This window comes from Brugia malayi, assembly GCF_000002995.4.
Source record: "Brugia malayi strain FR3 genome assembly, contig: Bm_v4_Chr2_contig_001, whole genome shotgun sequence".
Lineage (NCBI taxonomy): Eukaryota > Metazoa > Nematoda > Chromadorea > Rhabditida > Onchocercidae > Brugia > Brugia malayi.
Window position 1 is genome coordinate 3,557,835 of NW_025062476.1, and position 24,633 is coordinate 3,582,467.

General features: G+C 29.4%; 4 protein-coding genes across 5 annotated transcripts; 2 read left to right on the forward strand and 2 right to left on the reverse strand.

Annotated features, from left to right (window-relative positions):
• On the forward strand, window positions 1-4,235 carry Bm8733 (Uncharacterized protein; the record flags this gene model as incomplete). The annotated part of the gene is made up of 6 exons (XM_043078301.1): window positions 1-181; window positions 1,252-1,408; window positions 2,800-3,158; window positions 3,519-3,641; window positions 3,778-3,899; window positions 4,188-4,235. 6 exons carry the CDS (start codon window positions 1-3, stop codon window positions 4,233-4,235), a joined length of 990 nt encoding a protein of 329 aa, XP_042934235.1.
• Window positions 4,236-4,305: 70 nt separating this feature from the next.
• Window positions 4,306-6,004, reverse strand: Bma-acbp-6 (the record flags this gene model as incomplete). Of its 2 annotated transcripts, XM_043078302.1 has the most annotated exons (5): window positions 4,306-4,427; window positions 4,857-4,919; window positions 5,084-5,119; window positions 5,385-5,526; window positions 5,981-6,004. In XM_043078302.1, the coding sequence occupies 5 exons, from the start codon at window positions 6,002-6,004 to the stop codon at window positions 4,306-4,308; spliced, it is 387 nt and encodes a 128-aa protein (XP_042934236.1). The 2 variants fall into 2 exon arrangements, with proteins under 2 accessions (XP_042934236.1, XP_001896012.2); XM_001895977.2 differs by lacking the exon at window positions 5,084-5,119.
• A 1,060-nt stretch (window positions 6,005-7,064) lies between these two features.
• On the forward strand, window positions 7,065-18,803 carry Bma-vps-15 (Protein kinase domain containing protein; the record flags this gene model as incomplete). The annotated part of the gene is made up of 28 exons (XM_043078303.1): window positions 7,065-7,156; window positions 7,602-7,719; window positions 7,798-7,860; window positions 8,188-8,310; window positions 8,403-8,531; window positions 8,761-9,002; window positions 9,120-9,249; window positions 9,500-9,654; window positions 9,965-10,115; window positions 10,443-10,520; window positions 10,641-10,775; window positions 11,214-11,296; window positions 11,377-11,551; window positions 11,866-11,926; window positions 12,398-12,546; window positions 13,075-13,209; window positions 13,436-13,573; window positions 13,828-13,988; window positions 14,103-14,234; window positions 14,630-14,741; window positions 14,933-15,116; window positions 15,360-15,561; window positions 15,729-15,862; window positions 16,223-16,445; window positions 17,025-17,192; window positions 17,749-17,971; window positions 18,236-18,526; window positions 18,705-18,803. The coding sequence occupies 28 exons, from the start codon at window positions 7,065-7,067 to the stop codon at window positions 18,801-18,803; spliced, it is 4,086 nt and encodes a 1,361-aa protein (XP_042934237.1).
• Window positions 18,804-20,232: 1,429 nt separating this feature from the next.
• On the reverse strand, window positions 20,233-22,135 carry Bm220 (Uncharacterized protein; the record flags this gene model as incomplete). The annotated part of the gene is made up of 4 exons (XM_001895979.2): window positions 20,233-20,392; window positions 20,657-20,775; window positions 21,653-21,742; window positions 22,106-22,135. 4 exons carry the CDS (start codon window positions 22,133-22,135, stop codon window positions 20,233-20,235), a joined length of 399 nt encoding a protein of 132 aa, XP_001896014.1.
• Between the last annotated feature and the right edge of the window lie 2,498 nt (window positions 22,136-24,633).

Here is a 24,633-nt window from a genome sequence, read left to right on the forward strand (position 1 = left end):
ATGTCAAATGAAACGATCGTATGGACGGATGCTATGCGTGAGGTACTAATAAAGTCGGTACAACGTCAGGAATGCATATGGAATTTTTCCAATGTTGATTATCGGAATGCTGCAAAAAAACGACAAATTTTTTGGGAAATTGCTCAGGAAATGTCGGAAATGTTCGGTATAATGCTTAAGGGTTAGCAGTTAGAAATGCTAATAATAATAATGATAATAATAATAATAATAATAATAATTAATAAATGCTGGTAATAAATAATAATCAGAATCAGAATAACACACAATGATGATGACAATGATGATCGTTGCAGTGATTGCGGTAATGGCAATAATGGATACTTGAGGTTGAGAATTGAGGCGGTAAGACAGGTGGTTGTATTGAGTGAAAATATTGAAAGTTGTAAACAGAATTGTTTACAACCACTTTTTTCTCATTCTTTCTCGCCTCACCATCTTCTCCTGTCTCTCTCTCTGTCTGTCTGTCTTTCTAACTATCAAACTCTATATTTTAGCTTAGATTTCTCGTATTGCAAAACGAGTTCATAATTTTTTTTTTCTTTTTGAATTTTTAATTCTGGATCGAAATCAGATTGTTGTTGTTGCTCACGTTTTCATCTCGTTCTACTAGTAATGCCTTCTAATTACGTTCTAACATTTGGAAGAGACATGACGTACGGGAATAGAGCCGAGTAGTTGTTTGTTTTTATACGAAATTTTGGTTTTCGAAAGTTGAAAAGGAATAATTAGAGAAAGTGAAAAAGATGGGAAAAGAGGGAGAGAGAGAAAGAGTGGACTTCCATAGATTCATTTCATAGATTCAACGTTGTCTGTGTCGTAATGTTTACTGTACTATTTAAATTAGAGGAGAGGAGTTTGACTGACCAATCTCTATGCATGATACATATGCAAATATATATATGCTTTTGTGTACTATGTTTCGGAAAAAAAAGGGAGGTTATTTGTCCTGTAAATTTCTGGAAAGAGGATAATACAGATATTAAAACTGAAATGAGTGATGATGATGATGATGATGATAATGATAATGCTGATGATGTATTGATAGCGATTATAACATTACTAAATAATTTCGAAAGTTTACAAAAATCGAAATTGGTCTGGGAGTTAAATTAATTTTGAGGTTAATTTTGCACTTTTCTTTTGGATAGTTATATGTTTTATATGTTACGTATTTTTTTCTCTTTCACTCTTTCCCTCTCTCTCTCTCGCTTCTTAACATAAAAAATTTAGGTACTCATACAAGTCGTCAATGGCAACATTTACGAGATCAGTATAGACGAGCTAAGCGTCGAATGGAAGTATCAAATGTTCAAATAAAGCCATGGCGTTTCATGCAAATGTTGAAATTTACGGATGCTACTGACATTGCCGAAGCAAATGATCCAATGTTAGTTCTTAAAATAAAAAACTATGCAAGATAAAATTCCGAAAATTATGTTCACTGCCCTCTTTTTTTATTAACTCAATCACTGAACTGTCATTTCTTGAACGTTGAACTATATTATGTAGGACGAGAATTATGGTGATGTAATTTTAATGTATGTTTCATAAATGCGACAACATTTGTTTATATCATCAATAGTTAGACAAGAGATATTATAATAAGGCAAACTGTGACCTCCCGGTTCTTAATCACTTTCCATTCAAACTGAATTATGAATGTCAGACATTGTATGAAATTTAAAAATATTCAGATTTCGATACAACCATAAAAAAGAAATTATTAACATCAGTTCTTGACTTATAGCATACTGCAGTGTATTGTTAATGCTATTTTCTGTTTATAATATCAGTGAATTAGGTCTTGCATCGTATCCTTAAGTGAGATTTCATAAGAAAAGAATTAATGTTTTTTTAAAGCAAAGATAAATATTAGAAACGAAGCAGAATTTTAAGCTTAGGATTTACTAGGAACCACAACTTGTTTCGTTTTCAACTAGAAAAGATAAGATTTGTAGGAGTTAACCAAAGCTTTAACATAGAATTTCAAAAATATACTTCTCAAATTGATTTTTTGTGCTTTCTGATTATTCGATTTATTCGATTGCTTTCTGATTATTCGATTTTTATCCGCTATTGATTTTCATACAGAAACCATTTTGTGGCTCTTAGAGCATCGGTTCTATTAGAAACGAGCAATTGCATAGTGCTCCGACAGCTGCAACCATATACTTTTTCTAGTTCAATACCTGGTTTTTCGATTTTCGAACTTAATCTTTTTACTTTGGACATTGAAAGATATGTCGCATTCTTACTATAATTGTCCTTGGGAATCTTTTAAAGCCGGAACTGCAGAGTAAGTCATATTCTGCAATTCTGTATCTCACTGTGGCAGCTTCAAATTATGCAAAATAATGTCTTTTTTTTCTTTAGAGAAAGAAAAAATTTCAGTGTAATAAATTTTTTAAAGAATATCGTTACTTTGATCAATGGAATGCTCAAAAAATGAAGAACATCCCTTAGATGGAAATAGGTAAAGATGGATAGTATAAGACAAGTTCCATTACATAATTAACAGAAGAGTTCGAAGAAGAGTATGGAATCCCTCTTTGGATTAGCTGCCGAACCATTCTTTCAACTGTAAAGTAGAGCTGCACTTCAAATTTATGCAAAAAAGCTTATTCTTGCTTTCTTACATATTTTTTAATCTTCGAATTAGTTTCTTGTTGTTTTATGATGATCATAATCATTATTTGAGTCTTTAATAAATATGTTTTGTCTTATTTTTTTTTTTAATCCTAATTTACTTAGATTTAATATTACAAATGCCATTTCTAGGAGCTATTTGTATAATTCGTTTCTGTTGGATGATCGGAACGTCCAGCAACAACGTCCATATTCAACACCAAGTGCCTTGATGTCACAGGAACGTAAAGAAGGCGAACAGCAATCATCGTATCCTATTTATCCATCCAAAACTGATGGTGGATTATATCCTGTGACTAGTACTGTAACTGTAACATGTAGTCCAAGTACAGCTGGAAATCCATACAGTTCGGTTGATCAGACTAACGAAGCCCTGGCGAATATCGAACGGTTAGCAAATATCGAACGAACGATTGAAGCAGTCTCAAAAGCTGAACAGTTTAGCGATAGCTCATTTCATCAAAACGGCGACGAATCGTCAAATCATGATGGTTCAGTTTCTTGCTTGTCTTCATTTCAATTTGAATTTAATTTCAACCATTTCAAAGTAATGCTAAATATACAGAGAAGTGATGCGAAAAAAGATGTGTAAGTTATGTATGTATAGAAAACATTAGAAAAGAATCAAATAAGTAAAAATTTCTCTACAAAGTTAAGAAAAGATAAAATATGAAATCTGAATATGCAAATGAACTGGACTGAAAGATGGAACATAAGATTAACTAAAACTGATGTGTGAAATATAGGTAGCATAAATTAATTAATAGAATATGTTGCTTTTCGAACAGTGGTGAATTGCATCCTTAACCTGCAGTGAAAAAAATATTTACTAGCAATTTCTTGACTTACAGTAAAACCGGATGCTACATGCCCACCAGTTGTTGGTTCGAAAAGGCGGTCCAGTGCATTACAAATGGTACATGGTATTGACCGAAAGAGTGGGAGAGAAATAATCGACGAATTCACTCTTTTGGGTATTGCTTTTAGTTCATTATGATCAGCTCCAAATTATGATATCCATTTCAAAAATTGATTCCTCAACTAAAGCAATTTAATACTTTTTGTTGTTTTGTACTATTGTGTCTGATACTCTTTTAAAATCTGTTTCAGGTCAGTTTGTGGAAAAAAAAGTACGAGCAATTTCGATTCGAAATCCACGGCTTGGTTTAATAGTACAGAAGAAGATCAGTGATTGTGTATTTGAAGCATCAATGGAACTGTTGGAAATCGATGTAAGTTTCCAAGTTTGTGATTGTTATGAATACGATGGTTCTATCAATGAAATCCAGAATCCTAAATCAACCATTTCATAGTTCATTGCAGTGGTTTTTCATATTCGGAATAACAGGTTGATGATAATACTGATGAAAAAGATAAAAGATTTAACATTGCAATCACCACTTTACCTCTAGATCTTCTGAAAATCAAGTTGTTAAAAAGCACTAGACTTCGCTCATAATTTAAATAATTTGTGTTGCATAGCTTGATTCTGAACCATCTTACTCTTTTTTTTTTTTCAGCATCCGGAAGTAGCACAGAATAATCATGTTAATTACAATGTTACTTAATGAGGAAAAAGGAGACATTAATAATCTGTAATTTTTTCAATACTTCTATTCTGTTTCACTTAAATTTCCATCAATAATCAACAGTCCAAACTTCACTGTTCCATTTACAGCGTACAATTTTACGACCATATTTCTTGATCATTTCTTCGGCTAATTGTACATACTCTTTTTCACACTTTTGCCGATCTTTTCCTGAACATTATTATATTTTAATAGCTGTTTGTTTTTTGTTCAGTTTCCAGTTCATCTTTGCATCATAGCATAGTTTTCGACTAATTCTGTCTCATGTAGTGCTTTTAATGAGTTAATCATGTAGTCTAAACAGATAAGGTGGATGAAGAACGAGAGATATCCCAGAAGTTCCTTTTGCTTTTTTTTTTTTATGGTGCTTTACAAAATTAGCAAAGTGTGGTCAATTTCACTGTTAGAATGTTAATGAAATACTCATTTTTTCTGACCGCTCTCAGTCCTCCTGTGGAATTACTTCTCAGTCCTTCTACCAATTAACGTTGTACAGATATTTTTAATGGAAAAAATTGATAAATTAGAAATTTAAATCGGTATTACAAATTCATTTTTGTTGTGGAGGAAGTCAAATTCAATAGCATATAAAAAATTAACCTTTATTTTTTACCCAAGCACTGTACTTACGCAAATTCCATTGATCAGTTCCGGATGGTTTGGCTAGAAAACAGTGGATTAATACGAAGTGGATCCGGTGTTTAAAACATTTCGTTCATTTTTTAAAAACTTTCTAATCAGGACAAAATAAAGGCTTTGTTAAGAACAGTGAAGTGCAATTAGTTTTGAATACTAATTTCTTTCCAAATTTCAAAAAAAAAAATTACATATTTTTATGCTGGCATATGTTCGAATGTTTGTTCCTTAAATAAAAATTTAAGCATTTTGTTGTACATTCTATATGCATTCTAACCATAAATGATTATTTTTGAAAACTATAGAAATATTTCCAGTTTCCGGATTTAGGACACAAGGGAAATCTAAAATATAAAATGAAAGGCCAAATCTTAACATAGAATTAGTTTTTGTTTAAGTATGAAAAGAATTGTAATTATGAATAAAGTATTCCCGCACTGGTTATACAGTTTATGAAATAATTTTAATGGAGGAAAGGAGAGATAAACGGACGATAATCTTCAGCGGATGGTATATCTCCATGAATTATTTGTTTGTAAAGACCATATAATTGCAATTTTTCTTCATCATTTGGTTCACCATCGAGGCGTCGCATTTCTTCAGCTGCTATATTGAAATTCATTCCCGAGTATTTCTGAAACTTTCGAAAAAATGAGCTGGAAAAAAAAGGAAACATGTATTTCATTGAATTATATAAGAGAATTTAGTGTTTTTAATAAAATTTGATGAAATTGAATAATCTCGAGAATCTCGAATAAATTACTTGAATAAAATAAACGGATTATATATATCCGCTCCGCAATGGATATGATAAACTGATGAAAATCATTTTATTCACTCGTACATATGGATATTATTGAAAATCATTTTAATTTATTCACTCGTATGGATAATATTATGAGTTAGAATGCAAAATGTAAACAAAGTGCAAAATGTAAACAAAGCGCAAAATTTGAGTGTTTGAAAAAGTAAAGTATGTTTATCAGAAATTACATAATATGTCTAGTGATGATATATATAAGAATTAATAATTCATATTAGAATTTCTTTATTGCATAAAAAAGAAAATAGAAAAAAAAAATAAATACCTTTCTGAGCTCACTAAGAGGCATAACGAAAAATGGAATAATGTAAATGATGAATAGATCTAGAAATATTGCTGTCATCTGATATTTGAAAGTTGATTGAGCAATAAAATTGTAGCTAATTTGTTGTGATCACTTTGTCAATTATTAGTTGTAATTGTATAAATTGTTCGAAGTTAATAAATGTAATCAATCTGTCAACGTTAATATTAATAAATGTATGTATGTGTCACAATAGTCAAATTGTTGAGCAATAGCTTACGGTATTAATTGACAAATTTACATCAATCTGCTAATTAGAAACTTAGGGAAAGGGAAAATAAACAAACAATTAAATATAATTATATTTTCATATAAAGAGTTAAATATCAGATTTAATTTTATCATCATAATCTATGATAATTGAATAATCTGAAATTTTGCCAAATAAAATTTTAATATTATTACTCTAAAATTAAATTGAATTTTATACTTTAATTTTATTGAAGTATTAATAGAAATTGTCCTTTAATTTCTATTTCAAACTTTTCAGCAAAATTTTGATTAATTCTTACTCACTTATCGTTTGCCTTTTAAATTCGTTAAATAATTTTAACTCACAGATTTCAGCCTGAAAATCAAATTTCGATAGTCTATCTGTAAAATCAATTACCCATGAGATTTTGATTTGCATTTACCGGGCTGTGATAAAATGCGAGATTAATTTCAATTATAAATTAGTGTGTTCTTTTTTTTTACGTGACGGGATGTTACGTGTTCCGTTTCTTTTGTTATCTGCAAGTTTCTTTTTTTTTCACTCTTTACTTGCTAATGTCAAGAAACGTTAGATCGTTTGAATTTAAAAATTGTGCGATTTGCATTGCTTCAAGAAATGTAACACTTTTATTTGATTTATGTCCTTATTATGCTGTAATGTCAAGAACAAGTTGGGTCGCTAACACTTTTATATGTCATTTCTGTGGCAAATATTGTTTTCGATGAACGGTAACGTTTGCTGCAGAATTTGCGCACAAAATTTGTTTTTATTTTTTATTTCAGGGTTACCTTTAAAGTTAAAATGCATCGGATAATGGAAGGATGAGAAGAGATGGGAAATGTTTTGTCGGCACAGATACCTAATCAGATATTGGGTGTAGAAGCATATCTTTCAGATATTAACGATGTGAAATATGTCGGAAGGTTTTCTTTAATTTTCTTAGTTGTTATTTTCACAATTAATAAATTTGTAAATCAGACATAGATTTTGTCAATAATCACTTAACAAGATGTGATATAAGTTAAAACACATGCTGTTTTCCATTTTGATATGTTGTGATTTAAGTACTTTACATGTTTTAGAATATTAGGATGTTTTCACATAGCTTTAACTAGAATTTATATAAATAGTGATAAGAGTGTGATAATATAAATAGTCTATATGTAGTATGTAAATGTTGCATAAAAGATATTGGCTAAACTTTTAATATACAATAAATATAATATTTTAAATGTATCTTATTGAAAACTGGTAAAAATATTGTCATTCATAGCAGTAACGAAGAAAGCGAGACAAAGAGAAGGAGTGAGTTATGCTTTTTTTTAGTTATTTAGTTGTATATAAATATGCAAATAATTATTCGTTCAGCCTGGGAAGCACTCGATTTATGAAAGTAGCTCGAGTGGATCATGCAGAAGGTCCATCAGTTCTGAAAGTTTTTCTCCTTCAAGATCCATCATTTTCGATCGATCTCTACCGTGATCAGGTACTAATCTTATGTCTTTATTTTCAAGATATATGGAAATTTTTTTTTAGTTTTAGAATTAATCTTTTGCTTGTTAAGGTTATTCAAATTCGCGATCTACTGGGCAATGCGTACAATTGTTGTCCTTTCAGACGAGTATATGTAAGTAATGATGATGATTGATTACGAATGTTTTTTTTTTTTATTAATTAATCTCGTTGTACCATATTTTATAATCGAATTGTAATGTTTTTATTTTTTATACACAGTCCTGTTCACGTTGTTGCATTTTTTACTAGAGTTAGCTCATGAAAATACTGATTTTAAGGTATTGGTGTACCCTGCTCACCACTGCTGATGAATTAATTCTTTTGCTAGACCAAAGAAAATCAAATTTTAAATCTCATAAACAATGTTGTTTTTTTATGAGATTGCATTTTTGTTTATGAGATTTAAAGGAATATTTGTTTTTAACAGTTAGCAATTTAGGTCACATCACGTTGTGTTATTTTGTCTCGGCCATTCCAGAAATACACTCTTTATGATCGTATAAGCACGTATCCATTTCTTACAGATATCGAGAAAAGATGGATTGCTTTTCATCTCTTCAAGGTTATTGCTAAGGAATCTTGCTTCTTACCTCAGTGTCGCAAAATTTTGGCAATTCATTCGTTATCAGCTTTTTTGTTTTCATTTTGTTCCAGGCACTTGCTCAATGTGAATATGCCGAAGTATGTCACGGAGATCTAAAAACTCAAAATGTCCTTGTTTCAAGTTTCAATTGGGTACAAATAACCGATTTTGCATCGTTCAAGCCTACTAATATTCCATCGGTTTGTAATATATCCATTTTCAGTTGCATGTTTAAATACTCGTTATTGATGTAAAGCACGGTAACAGCTACTCTAGATTCCCTGCTATAAGTCAGTTCTTTTTGCTGAACATTATTCTTTTATCAATTTCATGCCCTTCCTCATGGTTTCATTACTCTTTTGATCACAGCGGTTTATTTTCGCAGCTGTTCCGTAATAAGAAATTATGATTGAAATTAATTAACTTCAGGATGATCCATCATATTTCACCTTCTTTTTCGATACTAGTCGACGATTAAGCTGTTATTTGGCACCAGAAAGATTTTGTACCAGTCAGGAGCTGAATTTACATCCAAATCTTCCGGGTGAATTTATGGATGTCTCCAAAGGCCTTACACACGCTATGGATATTTTTTCTCTTGGCTGTGTACTTGTTGAGTTGTTTACGGAGGGCCAGTGTCCATTTACTTACGAATTACTCGTTAAATACAAGTACGTTAAACGAAATAATTTTTGTTCTCTATTGATAAACCTATTCTTTCTTCAGGTCTCTGGATTTCTTGTGAAATTTTATTTGAAAATAAGCGAAACTAAGGCCGACATTTTTAGACACGCATCTGACGCAGAGGCACAACTGATGATTCAGCAAATTCAAGAACAATTGCCTGATGAATTGCGCAGTATGATTGGTTTAATGCTTCATCGAAATCCTGCAAAAAGGCCAAAAGCATCAGTACTGGTAGGTATTTCTATTGTAACTATTCAATTCAAATGATATTTTTTCCTAACTAAATTTTCTACTTTTTCTGCCACTTTTGTCTGGCTTAGTTTTTTTTGTTCGTTTAAGAAAGGAAAAAGGCAAACTGAAGTTATATTTTAACTTTTTTGAAAAATAGGCACATTTTTTTTTGCATCATGAGGGTTGGTGATGCAGTCTCTATTCCATTTCAAAGTAAAAATTATTTAACGTGTATAGTTTAATTTTTAAGATACGGAAATATTCCCCATTGTTATTCCCACCAATATTCGATCATTTCCTGTATGATTATATAAATGCCTTTCGACCAAAATATTTGCAAACAAGTGTATCGCTCGAAGAGACGCAAACTTCAGAATCAGTAGATCCGGATGATATGATTACAAAGTTTGTTCAATATAACATTTTTTTTTTAAAACAACAATTTGAAAGTTGTGAAAGTTGCTTTTCCTATCCATGGATTTCTATACTTTCTTACATTTCCTACATCTATCTATTTTTAATTTTTTTTTCTGAAGATATTTCATGCTAATAAATACTAATAACTAGTAAAATTAGCTTATTTTGTTATGGACTAACCTCGTTGACTTGTACTGTATCAGATTAAAGCCTTATTATTTTCTATATCGAAGGTTTAAAATATGTATACGCTTATTATTTTTTGGTAGTGAGAAAAACTGAAACCAAATGTTTTCAGATTATCATTGGATATGCAATCAACTGTAGGGAAATTATCAGAGAAGGCTGAAATTAATGGAAAACCGTTCGATCAATTACCTGCCGTTTTACTTATTCTTGCATTGGTCACTTCAAATATGCGCGCACTTAAATCATTAACCATAAAATTTGTTAGTGTATTTCTCGATCAGATATTTGTGAGCATGTCACCCAGTTGCATTCTGTAACCTTGCAATGTGTCTGGAAATTTTGTTGTCCTATTTTGTTATTGTTTAGAGTTATAATTACACTGATTGTTTTTATTTTTCCGATTTTATGTACGCTATACAAGGACAGGGAGTGGACAAGACTAAGTAACTTTACATTCTGAAAATATGAATTCGAAAACGATTTTGAATTTGTAAAACAATATTTTATTTCATTCTTTTAATGGGTTGCGTTTTTTCTCTTAAATTTTGTTTCAGCAATTATTATAGACTAAATTAGATTTTTTTCAGGAAGCGATGAAATTATTGCATAGGTACGTGCCATGGGTAGATATACTGACTGTTGCGGATCGCATATTACCATACTTGGTTTGTCATGCACGGTTTTTTTCTATTTCTGAGAGAATCCGTAGCTTAAATGTACGAGTTTATTGATTTCTCCTACCATCGTCCTTATAATAGCGGTTTCTGATTAATGAATTTTTGTAGGTTGAAATGATGTTCGACTGCGTGGTCCAGGTTAGATGTGAAGCCATCTATTCAGTTACTTCACTATTAACATCATTCAAAGAAATACCACGTTATGAGACTCGATTATTTATCGATTACCTATTTCCAAGACTTGTAAGTTTTGTTAAAGCTGAAAGTTAGAATTATCAAGTTGTACTTGTGTACAGAACCGTTTATTCTATTATTCTAATTTTGCTAAAAGCAAAATTTTTTAATTTTGTAAAAGCATGGTTTTCATTTCTTATTAAATCACCAAAAGTTCTATAAAATCTGTTTTTTTTTTTTTTTCTCTGCGCTTCCTTTTTAAAAAATTTCACTGAGTTTATGTTTCAGTTTACAATATTCTCTTACTCATTTATAATTCCCTTCCAATAACCACACAGCGCATAGCTTTTATAGTTAGTAATTTTTGTAAAAGACTGTTAAGTAATTTTATAAAAGGCTGTAGGCAACTTGGAACGATAAATTTCGTACTGCAGTCTTAATAATCAGAGTGAAGTTTTCGCTCTAATTTTAGTTGAATATTCGTCAGATAAATGCGTGACATTTCAGAAATTTGTCTCGCTGGATCCAAATTGCAGGGTGCGAATAACTTTGGCACAGAATCTAGGTGATTTAGCCGAAGTTTCTTTCAGGTAGGCAGTGCTTTCAGTAGATTTGCTCCCATTTGGAATATTGACTTTCATTAAGTTCCCATTTTGGAAGTTAATCTCAGATTTATCCGTGAACGACTGAAAAATTTGACGGATGATTTATTGGATGGATCGATGATTACCGAAATGGACAGAGGCGAACGTGAAAAACGGTTTGCAAGGCAAGAAACGAGAGCTCTTCAACAGACTGTTGTTGACATTTTTGTCAATTTATGTGACTCCAACAGCATTGTGAAGGTACGCGAATTTGTAAGAAGCTGGAACTGGCTTTTTACATTTCACTGTTCAAAATTTTAATGTTTCATGCCTTAATAGGAGATTCGTCAATTCTAAATTCATTATATCTTCGATTACTCATTATCTCGAAATTGACTTTTCTTCAATTATGTTTTCAATTCCTTTCGATTTTGATTTCCCTCGTTGTTTTAATTTCAAAATGATCTTGATTTCGGAAGGAAAAGAAAAAATTGGTGGCACAATTTAATAATAATTTGGTGCAAAGTTGGATCTTAGAATATAATTTGAAAGTGGCATATGATTTTTGTTTGCAGCATAGCGTTGTCACCCCGCAGTCGTTGGTGAAGTTGTGTCATTTTTTTGATCGTCGGAAAGGTGAGATTTATTGTTACTTTTTTAGCATTATTGATATTCTCTTGACTTTGTACATTTATACTAATTGAAACTTAAAAATTTTCAAAATTTGTACATTTCTAATGATTTGTAATGATATTTGAAATGGTAAGGCTCTCATTTCGGACTTATTTTGCAGTTTGTTGTCGCATTAATTAATAATCTCGACTTTTTGGAAATTATTTTGCCCATGGTGATAGAGGCAATTTTAACAATAAGAAATGATATATTATGAAGCAAATTAAAATTTATAAAAAAGACAATTGTGTTTCAAATCAAATTAAGTTGCATCATAACGCAGTGCAAATAAAGAACAGTTAACTTTGCTGTTCTAAAATTACGACACTCTAGTAAATTGGTTCAGCTTTTCTGTGAATTAGTTCAGTTTTCCTATGCTGGAAATTCTTTTTTGCTTAAAAAATAAATTTCAATATTTTATAAGTAGAATTGCAGCAACGGATGTCCTGCTGTCGCATTTGATTACATTTTTGAATGACAAAGTCGACTGGCGTCTTCGAGGATCGTTTTTTGAATGCTGTCCAGTCATTGCTCATTTTGTTGGTCGTCACGGTACTTATATTTTGAAAGCACTTCTTCAGCAGGTTATTACTTATGTATTTTATATTTTTACATCACTTTAAGATCTTTTATATAATGCTGGACGGTCTTCACGTTCTTCATTATTGGTAGAAAATACAAAGACATGAAGTAAAGTTAAAGCAAGATGAAAATATGAATGAAAATGATTGATTAAAGTGAAATAAAAAGATAAATAAGCTTTAAATAATTTCACATAGTTAAGATAAGAATAACAGAATGATCGTTTAGTCAATGCATTTGAAAAAGGTGGTAATCAAAAGTAAAAATGTCATTCTGATTTAAATTTTATTGTATTTGTATTTAGTTTTTTATGTTTAACTAGTGTGAATTAATCCTCTTTATTTATATAAGATAGCTTAATAAAGTCGAAAATAATCATGTTTTGTTAGGGAAAATGAACCCTTTAGTTACTGATTTATTGCTAAAACTTTCGTTTGGAAAATGGAGCCTAATATGCTTAATTTCATAACAGTTAGTACTTTGTAAAAGGCTAAAATGGTTCTTGATGGAAAGAATAACTTATATTTCAGGGTTTACATGATTACGAGGAATTTGTGCAGTTACGCACATTACATTGTATATGCCAATTATGTGAAAAAGATTTACTTGGGAAATCTGCTATTTACGAATTACTAAATGATATCGTTCCATTTTTGGCTCATCCGGTAAATATGTTTTAGTTAATTCAGATTTTAAAGTTCTCGGGTGGTAATATTCTACTGAACTTATCGTTTGACCGTTAGGTCTGTTTGTTTTATAAACTTTGCTTGCGCTTGGGGATTTAAAATTGGAAGAATTGAAATTTTTTGTGACTAGAAAAAGTTACAAAATAATATATTCATCTACTATCCAAAATTTTATTTGTTGCTAGAACTGTCTTGCTATTTTCAGAATGAATATCTACGAATGGCAACGTTGAATATTTTGAGTACACTTGATGCAAAATTTACTATAGCAGACATTTTATGTAAAGTAATGCCAGCGGTAGAACCTTTCGTAAAGGAAAAGCTAATAAAACTACGGAACAAGGTGCAAGTGCTTGAAATTAAAATACCAAAGTTATAATCTATTAGCTATTTAGTATTTGCCAACTGAAATTAAGTTAGGATAACAGTATCCAATTTTTATTTCATTAAAATCGGATTTAGTTCACAAAAATCTTATTAGCCAAGTTTAAACAATGACCAGTAAAATACGAGACTATGAAGCTGACATGTAGTATTAAATCTTAATAGATATGAGGATATCTGGGGAAATTTTATATTTAACTTCTTTTTTTATAGTTTGTAGTTAGCTCATCGCTAAAGCCGCATATTCCACGTCAGATTTGGAATTACGTGGTGAATGCCTCACCCGTCAAGTCACTGCTCGATTACATGGCAGATAAACAAATATATCTAGCTTTGGATAATGGATCAGATTCGTTGTTTGCAGTTAGCAGAAAGTTTGTCTTTTTACTCTTTTTTTTTTAAAAAAAATTTTGATTATTAGATTTGTTTCAAATATATTTTGTTAAAAACATATGAAGTATTTGCTCTAGCAAGTAATGATTTTCTAGATATCAGCCAATTTCGGTGCAGTTGGAATCTTACTTAAAACATTTGGAAAATTTGGGCTTAGATCATAATATGGAAGATAAATTAGTTCGTTTCGAGGATACGATAACTAAAATGGTTGATTTTCGTACCAGGTTTGATTATGTTAATGGAATTTCTGAATTTCTTGAAACGGCTCAAAAATTGATTTGAAGTCATTTTTATCGATAATGAAGTATGTGATTAAATTCTCGAATAAGTTTTGTTGATTTTATGAATCATTTCTCATTGAATTAACAAGGTGGAATATCCGTAAATCTGCTTTAATATTGACTGAAATAACTATTGACGCAGTATACTTTTGTGTAACTGAAAATAAATAATGCAGATAACTGCGACATGAAATAGTAAATGTACAAATGTTGTAGTGTCACTGTTAATGTATTATACTAACTGCTGAATTGGTCATTGCTTAGCTTGTTGATCTGTTTTATGTAAGAAGAAAATCAGCCACATTTATTTTGTACTGCAAATAATTCTGTAATTGCAGCTTGGGTGCTGCTAGCATTAATCTGAACCTTGGTGTCATCGATTTGACAGAAACGAATGTCAAATTGCATGTTTTCGACCTTAGTAGTGATCCGAAAACAGCGTGTGTTAAGGTCTGTCTTCATCAGTAGAACCGAAGAACAAACACTCTTTGCACTTCAGTGCTTGATAGGGATTTATCTGCAAGAAATTAAATAGCTTATTGGATTTTTTTTCCCTGAATAAATGAAAAACTAAAAAATTTAAAATAATAAAAAAATATAAAATTTGTAATTGGGAACCAATTTAGTTTTATCTTTTCTAGACAATTAGTGCAAATGGCCAATATCCTACGGAATGGCGAAATATTTATGACGATGTTAGTACGTTTGCACCAAATTTTGGTGGAACTTCAGGATCTTTTCTTGCTTCAGATGTACGAGAATTGTCCGAATATGCTTTATCAACATCGGGTTTTTCACATCTTGGGACTGATCATAATTTTGCTGGTAATTCTTCAGGAAAATCTTTACTTGATAGTTTTCTAAAATTTGCATTTCATAATAATTTTTCCATATTTTTTCATATATTAATTTTTTTTTAAATTTTCCAAGAAATTTTAATTTAATTTAGGATGAAAAATGTAGCTCGTTTTCTAGCTTGACAGAAGCCGTAAACCATTTATTAAATATCAGGATCGAATAAATTAGCTGCATGATGATTACAGTATTAATAAATAAACAGTATTACAGTACGTTCATCGGCTTGTAAAATAATGCTATCAGAGCTATTAACTCACAAAAGAGAACGTTACGCAAAGCGTCAAAGACTTCATCCGATCATATATTCCGGAAGTTCTTCCGCTAATTCTAATTCATCTTTACCGTTACCATCTATACGTCTTGGTAGCAATTTAGTTTCCCACCTGCATGAACATAAAGCGGCAATTACTAAGTAAGTTTAACCTTATTTTGAGAATATTATATGAAGTCCAATTATTTCTTGAAATTATTTCATACCTAATTGGCTTAAATACTTTTCAGTGTTCAGAAGCCGCACAAAAAGCTGGTGGGATACTACTGTTAGGTCAGTATAAAAACTGGAATAAAATATTTTTTCAGATTAGCACAAAGTCCAAACGGCTGCTATTTTGCAAGCTCTGGTGCTGATGGACTTGTCAAACTATGGTCGTTGAATCGTATACAGGGAGATCTGAGTATGACTGTACGGGCTGATGCTACTTTTACTTATGGTGGTAAGTTTTCTTGATTTAAATTACAGTTCATATACTGTAATTAGTTTTAGGAAATATGTCTATTATCTAATAATGTCTTTAAAACTTATTCAAACATTCTGATTATTATTTCGTTTGTTTAACTGTTTCTTTATTTTCACAAACCTAAAAACATTTTAATATCGAATAAACTTGCATAAGAAATTAAGGTTTGTTGGATCTTTATGTTTAACTTAAATCTGGATGTTGTAAGTCTCGATAAGTCGAGAAAGCTTTTTCTTTTGTTGTTTTCTGCCATAGTTCAAATTTTTTGCTGATCCTGTAAAAATAATATTTGCGAAAGGAAAAATTAACATTCAAATTTTCAAATTCAAATTCTAGGTCGGGAAATTAATTCGGTGCAATTTTTGGGACGAACAGGGTCGCACCTAGCTATTGCAAGTGAAGACTGTCGTATTAGCGTTATCGATGCTGAACGGATGCAGCTTTTAACAAAGATTAGTTTCGATAAGGAAGGAGAAGGTCCGCCAGTTGATATTATCGCCGTTGATAATCTTCTCTATGTTTTAACCCATCACAGCAACATTTTCTGTCTTGATTGCAGGTAATTTTACTCGAAATTTTTCGAAATGTATTATGATCACTTTGTCTCTTTATTTCTCCTCTAACATGTATGCTTGAGATGATGAAATTTCAATTTTAACTTTGGAGAAAGTGAATGAAATACCACTTTTAAATGCATATTTCAACATCAATAAAGGATCAGTCTAATATTTAATATTGAGATTTATTATAATGTAACTTTAGTCCCGATTTAATTCCTTTGCAATCCAGCAGACTTATCCCTAATATGAGCAGAAACAGCAACCTAGTTTGTTTCGTCTGCTGCAAGCTGGTATTTAATACACGTATAAAACAGTTTACTTAGTAATCATATGCAACCTATTTGTTAGTGAATGTTTGTCCAACTAATATTTCCAGTTTGATGATTCAGATGCGAAATAGTCCATGAAAAACTTATATCCACAATATTTGGCTATTACATTTTAAAATTTTATTTGATGAATATTATCGTCTTCTAAATGATTCTGTTTTGTTTTGTTAAGCACTTCTGATTTACGATTCAGAAAATGTTAAAATAAAATTTGCTCATATTTGACTAATCGTTAATTAGCCATCTTAGGATACCAACGTATGAGAGAGCAGTTTTGGGCTGTAAGCCCAAAGTAGTTTGGCGACATCGAATCAAAAATGAATATGGTTTGATAACATCATTTTGTATCGATCCAGTAAGCCAAAATTGGATGTGTCTTACGTCAACCAGTCGTTATATCATTCTGTGGGATCTAAGGTAGGCATTTTATTTTATTATTTGCTGCATTTGAGATAGGTTATTTAAAAATGCCAGTTGTTCATTCATTTTTAAAGAGACAACACACTTTTTAACGGTTGAAATTTGGAGTTCTTAGAATTTAATACATCTTTGTTTTTTCACAATTTGATAGCGAAATAATGCAACTGTCCACTTTTATTAGTTTTCATTTCCTTTAATCTTACAGTTAGAGTACGTTCAAGTAAGAGGAAAGTCTTTTTTTTTTTTTTCCTTTTTTGCTACACTAAGGACAGACACGATGCGTTTTGGAGTGTTTTTGTTTTTGTTTTTTTTTTCGATATTTGCAGCGTGGTAAGATGATTTGTGGAAATGATGATACTGAAAATATGTAGAAGCTCTTCAGTTAGCAAAACTGTGAATGTTTCTAAAATTTTATTTATAATTTATGCCTGGATTGCCTTTTATTCGTATTTATTCAACTATTAAATTTGATTTATTCGATTTACTTAATCTAACTCAGTCCATTTAATTACTTAGTTTTAATCCCTTGAAATCTAATTTATTTATGCTGTAGGTTTGGAGTTGAAGTAAATAGTTGGCCACATCCCAACGATGCATGCCGAATGCTACGTTGTTGGCCGGCATATCCGACAGTGAATGAACATACTAGTAGTTCATGTGCAGAAATTTGGACAGCATCATCATGCGCATTCGAACTAAGTCGTTGGAAACTAGAAACAGCGCAAAGGACACATGTTATATGGTCTTCCTCCAAAAAGCCTCTCCAGTATTCTTCAGTATGCTAATCGTTTATTCAAAAATTTTTTTCCAAGCAGCTGTTTTATGGCTAAAATTAAATCTTTCCATTATAATTTCATCGTATTGATTTTTGATTTTTAGTAGTGAATATTAAGTTAAAATATATTATCCTAGTGCCAAAAGATGTATGTGGAAGTAAAGCAAATTGATTTGGCACCTATGTTTTGTCAATGCATTAAGATTTGATTACATATATAATAGGTTTTTTAATTCTGGGATATCTCAAAATTTTTATTTTTCAGAAAGATAAGCATGTCACTGCTGCATTGGCTATTTGTCCATTAACGGGTCGTATTTTCACAGGTGATAGTTTGGGTACCATACGATCATATAATTTGTCAGATCCAAACGAATGTTTTTATCTTTCTGGGTCACTTCGGCGAACCACTGAAGCCGTTTCTTCATCGTTATCTGAACATTTCGCTTCCATCCGTTATAGTAAATCTGTAATCGATACAGTAGAAGTTTTGAGTGAAACAATTACTGGTAGGACTGCCGAACCACTTTATGCTGTGAATCCACTTGAAGTGCAGGTATGATTTTCACCTAAAATTTTAGCGCTTTTCGTTTTTTTTTTTACTGCAAAGTGTTCTAATTTATTTAAAATATTGTGTTCAAATTTATTCCTAATTTGAAGAACTTTCTCTCTAAGAACACTGTAAATCAGTGAGCTGTTATTTATTTTTACCGACATATTTCCTATTTTTCTAGTTGACGGTATGCCACAAAAGTCCGATCACCGATCTTCTGTGCTGCGGAGAATATTTGATTTCATCAAGTCGGGATGGTGTTATCAAAGTGTGGAAATAGAAAGCGACAAAATATTTTTAATTAAGAAACTAACAGTTTTTATTTAATCATGTAGCATCAGATAGCTATTTTCATTAATCCAATTGAGATTACTTGTTTGGATTTGTATTTTATGTATGCAAGCTATTATGTATTTTTTTTAAAGGCTGTAAATTATACACTTGGCCCTATTTCTGTACATTTATTTTCAGAATTTTCCAATATATATATATGTATATGTAATTTAGGGGAGGGAATGACTAGTGCGATGGTTGACACTCATAATTCAATAAAGAGTGATGTAATTTGGGCTGAAATTATATTCTTCTTCTTTATGTATTTGTAATATACTTTTTTCGGTATGTTGACAAATTTTTTTCTAGTCAATAGCAGCAAGTGATCCTTACAGCACTGAGCTTTCTATTTAGAAATTCATGTGTGCTGAGAAAATTAAGTGACTTATGATGTTTCATTTCCAGTTAATTTTTGTTTAGTGTTGAGATATAATAATTAGATAAGTTTATTACTAATGTAACTTTTTTTTTTGTAATGCATAATTGTTAAACTTGTTATAACTTAGCTATAGGATGCACTAAACAAAATGTTTTAATGCATCGTACATTCTTTTTTGGAAAATGAACATATGTGTAATCTTCTTTTTCATCACTCAGTTCATTTTTTCTTGCATATAGAACGTGTTTTGCCACTTTAATGAGTTCCGAAATATCCACTTTATAAATAAAAAAAGAAAAATGTTCGGTTTTATTTGTTTATTTTACTTTAGGTGATGAGTGTGTATTTATCCTATGTTAATATGTATTAGTTATTGATTCTGCAATAAGTGTCAGTTTTTTGGATGGATAAATTGTCTTAGTTTTTGGAAATTAACCGATTTATTGACTGGATACGAAACTGAACGATCTCTCTTGGGGAGGGATACATGGAATTGGAATGTATTTTGTTGTTTTGATCGTTTACGTTGTTCTGGATTTAGGTGAACAGTAAATATGTTATAATTAAAACCATCATCAAGCCTTTTGCTCTCTTTTCATATCTTGCATTTGTTTGAATATGACGATTAAGGGAAATGAAAAGCAAGATTTTAGTAATTTAATCCATTAGTGTAATTCGTCTCTCTAAGATGTATAGCTTTATGTTGATTGCAATGAGGACATTGTGCATTTTGTTTTAAAAAGCGAAGTGAAATATTTTAAATAGTTCGACAAATCATTTATTTGTTGCAACTAAATAAATAATACAATAACTGTTGTTGTTTAACTGATGATTAATCTTAGCTGAATAGCATATAATCGATAATATCCATGAAAGCGAAGTGTTACATTGGCATTTTCGGATAATTTCAAAAGTTTTTTTTTTTTTTTTTATACCTTTTTTCTTTACAATTGTAAAATTCACATAATTGTTGAATGATGTTTAAACAAATGTAACTTTAGGAATAATTTCCATATTTATTGGTAGATTTAAGCCATTGACGATTCAATGGTGAATAATAAGTGAAATAGTTTCGATAATACAAATAGCGTGCGTTATCATTATATCCGTAATGATGCATGCTGTAGTATGATGGATAAATGGATGGCAAATCATATCTGAAATTTCCGCTTTTGTTTGCTGATTTTTTTTTTCTTTATTGAGTAGTATATCACTTATCTCTTATCATTAATTGATTTCTTTAACGAATCAACAATAGTAGTATTACTGCTTAATATTGTTAATTATTACATACATTAGTTGATGCCTCTTACTGATACTTACTTGACATTACCTATATTTCATTTATTTATTTATTTTCATTTTGTAAATATTTTATTTTAGTTATTATTTCACTTCTTTTTTTTGCATAATTTACATACAGATGATTCTTGTATCTTAGCCAAGAACTATATGGATAATTCCACATGCTATATGGTGCTTTATCAGTTCGAGAACGCGGTGAACTCCCCATATAACAATCATACCAGTAATCATCATACTGTAAATAATCATTACAATAATAATTAGCACTAAATGTATTTGGTAATTATTATGATTTACTATGCATCCCATCGAAACATTAATTTTTACTTTAAAAAATATATCTTAACGTAATATGACAAATAAATTTACATTACAAAAAAAGAAAAATAATATTGATCCGTTTTTATATAAATTAATATTTTATAATTTACATATATACACTGTAACAGATATACTGCAAATAATTTTTAATTTTTTTTTTAGTAATTAAATTTATCCCTCTGAGCTAAACACTTATTTTTAACATAGGTTTTAAAAGAATGCAAAAAAAAAAAAGGAAAAAGGAAAACTATATTAAAGCTTATTTTTTGAATAATTATTTAAAAAAAAAAGAAAGTAGTACTGGTTATAATAGAAATAATAGTGATAGTAATAAAATTAATAATTTTGGTAGAGAAAATTTAGCATTGATGCATTAATCAAGTAAAAGCTGAATCAATAAAAGTTGTTTTCATCTGTTATTTGATGATCTGTGCAATTTTAATTTATTTCTATTTGTAATAAATGAAAAAAGATAAAAAAAAGGGGGAGGTGAACTGGATTTTCTATTGTATGAAAAGTATTATTTACCTGTGTTAGATACCATTTTCAAATTCTATTATCCTTTTTTTGTGTATTTTTGAATTTTACAAATTATGAACACTTTTTTTTTGCTTAAATTTAAATATATAAGTAAAGGAAAAATACAAAAATTCAATATATTTCAACATAACATATTGTTGTCTTTTTTTTTTTTTTGAATATTTTGCTAGCTGTTACAAATGTTATGAATTAATTAATTTATGCTAAACTGATGTTTTCTAAATGTTGACAACAACAAAAAATACACTAACCAAACTCCAATTTCTATATTGTTGATTTGGCCAAAATGTTGCATATTTCTCATCATTTGCTAATTTTTCCAATGATTTTGAGCGATATAACTGAAAAAAAAATTAAGTATCTAAATTTAATCTGAATTTAAAGCAATTAGAAATGAAAATAGAAAGAATCTTTCCTTTTTTTCTTTGTAATTTAGAAATTTGAAATTATTGGTTTATTTTTTATGAATTTTTACACATAGGAAATGAAATAAAAAATTATGAATTACATTTCATACAATAGAAGTAATGAAGTATTCATTATCATCTTATTAATTCGAAATTATAACAAAAGTTAAATCTCGAGCAAACATTATTATTATTATTAATATTAAATTACAAATTTAATTAAGTTTAAAATTTATGCTATGATTATTGTTTTAAATAGTTATTCTGAAAGAGAAACGAAAAATTTTCCTTACTTACCGGATATATTGGCTGCAATAATGGAGGCATTTTATTTGCAAATGATTGATAGAAAATTTAAATATTCAATGGAATTTTCAATTTCTTTTTTCGACAATAGGCAAGCAAATACAAACGATAGTGAATAGTATTAGTTTGTGGGAAGAAATTAATTCAAAATCAACAAATAACCTCCATTCTTCTCTTCCCTTTCCTCTTTTTCCTCTTTCATTTGTTTCTATCTTTATTTTAATCATTCTCTCTCTTTTCTTTTCTTTTTTTTTTTTCACAATTCTGAAATTTCACTTTAACTTTTCTATTTTAACATTTGCTTACTTATTTGCCACAAAGTGGTCTTAGATTTTTTTTTTTTTTTTTTCAATAAATATGTTGAGACTGAAGAAACAGCTGTTGCTTAATTTTAGCACAACAATGTTTTTCTTGTTTATAAGCTAAAGTTAAATGCTAACTAGCTAAATTGAATCCATCCAAAAAAACCAATTTATTAGCAAATTTTTTATAATGTTTTATCGAATTTTAATAGATAATAGTTAAATTAATGGGGCAAGCATTTTTTCAAAAAATTTTTTAGCTAATGGAAGATTAATGAGGGCTTTAATCGAATTTATTTTAGAAAAAATTATTTGCTAAAAATTAGCGAAACTTATTGCTAATCATTAAATGAACGTTTAAAATAAAAGTAAACATAGAAAAATTAAACAAGCCGAGAATTAATTTATCACTTTAAATTCATTCCTATTGGACTTAATTTAAATTATAAATTTAATTCTATCAAACATAATTGAAATATTCCTCCGGTTACTGGAACTTCTGTATGATGGAAAAAAATTTTAATAGCTCTGATTTTAAAACGTTAAAATTTAAGGTGATTTTAAACGATATCTCTCTCTTTTGCTTTTTCTTGTCTCCTGTTAATTACATCTGATTCATAACTGTCCTTTATTCCTCGTATGGAAAAATTTAACTTTTCGCTGCTCAAAAATCAATTACTATTTTTTATCAAAAAAAAAAAAAACAAACAAACAAAAAATTTATTTTAATCAAAATATTTTCAGTTTCAAAAATTGTAGGCTTATAATCATCACATATTGACAAAAAACTGAAAGTTGTAAAAAAAAAAAAATGGAAATTGAAGGTCTATTTGAAAAGCATAAAAATCTGCTTAACAACCAGCAAATTGAATAACAATTGAATAATTTAGTTTACTATCATTGAATACATTTATTATTATTTTTTTTCGATTCAAATTTTAAAAAGTTTCACATGAATTTCATTGGTCAAAAATTATAATCTCTTGGTATCATCATATCCAAACTATTAAACATTTCATGCTCATCTGGTTGAAAAGGTACCGTATGTTGGTTACGGTGGAACAAAATCTTGATTAAATCGTCAAATTTAAACCATTTGTTATCAGTAGAAATCATTTCCCATATGTTTTCATACTTTTAAGTATTTCAATCAGTCATATTCTTTTTACATTCCATTAGTTAAATTGAAATTCAAAAAAAAAAAGTGACACAATTATGGTAACTACCAAACATTCCTTTCTCACCTATTTAATTACCACTTACCTGATCCTGTGGTAATAATTACCTTATTTGTTGCCAATCACTCATATGTCCATTAGTTATTCAATTAAATAATTTTTAAGACATTACAAAAGGCAATTAATCCACTTACATAATTGTTGTCCTCCTTGCATTTCTATATTTTTCAAAAATTATTTTCTAAAAAAAGCATAAAAAATGTCATAAAAAGATGCACTGTAAATTATATAATGTTTGAGCAAAAAAGAATAATTTTAAAAAATAAATTAATTTTAATCAAAAAAATCTGAACATTTTATAATTTGCTTATTCAGTTGTATATAATTACTTATTCTCATTTATTTAATTATTAATCATTTACTCAGTAATTCAGTTATTTATTTATTCATTGCTAGAACTATTTATAATTAATGCAAATAATTACTCTCTTTGCTTTCGTTATTTTAAATTTACTTAATCATCTATTCATTTAAAAAATACTTATTTACCTCATTAAATGATGCACAAATAAAAATTCAAAATTTAAATTATTAATATTGTTATTACTTTGTTATTGATATTTTATCAGTAACAGTTGTAGTGGTAGTGGTTAGTAGCAATAGTAATAGTATTATCAAAATGATAGCAGGGAAAATGGACAAATTTAGCTTTAGCTTAGATATTTACGATGAGTCATCTGCCGATCGTAGCAGAAGTTCGAATCATCTTTGCTTCTCTTTTTGACTTCTTTTTTTTTTTTTTTTTGCCTTCTTTTCTTGCTTTCATATTGAATTTGAATGTAAAACTAATAGTTGAAATCTCTTTTTTTTTTTTTGACAAAAATTATTTAAAGTTATTAAATGATTTCAAATTATTTCAATGATTTCATATAATTTTATTGATTTTAATTCAATTATTTTTTTTCTATTCTTTCTTTTTTTTTTACTTTCCCATACATACAGAACTATTTCTATTCATAAACAAAAAACAAACATTATG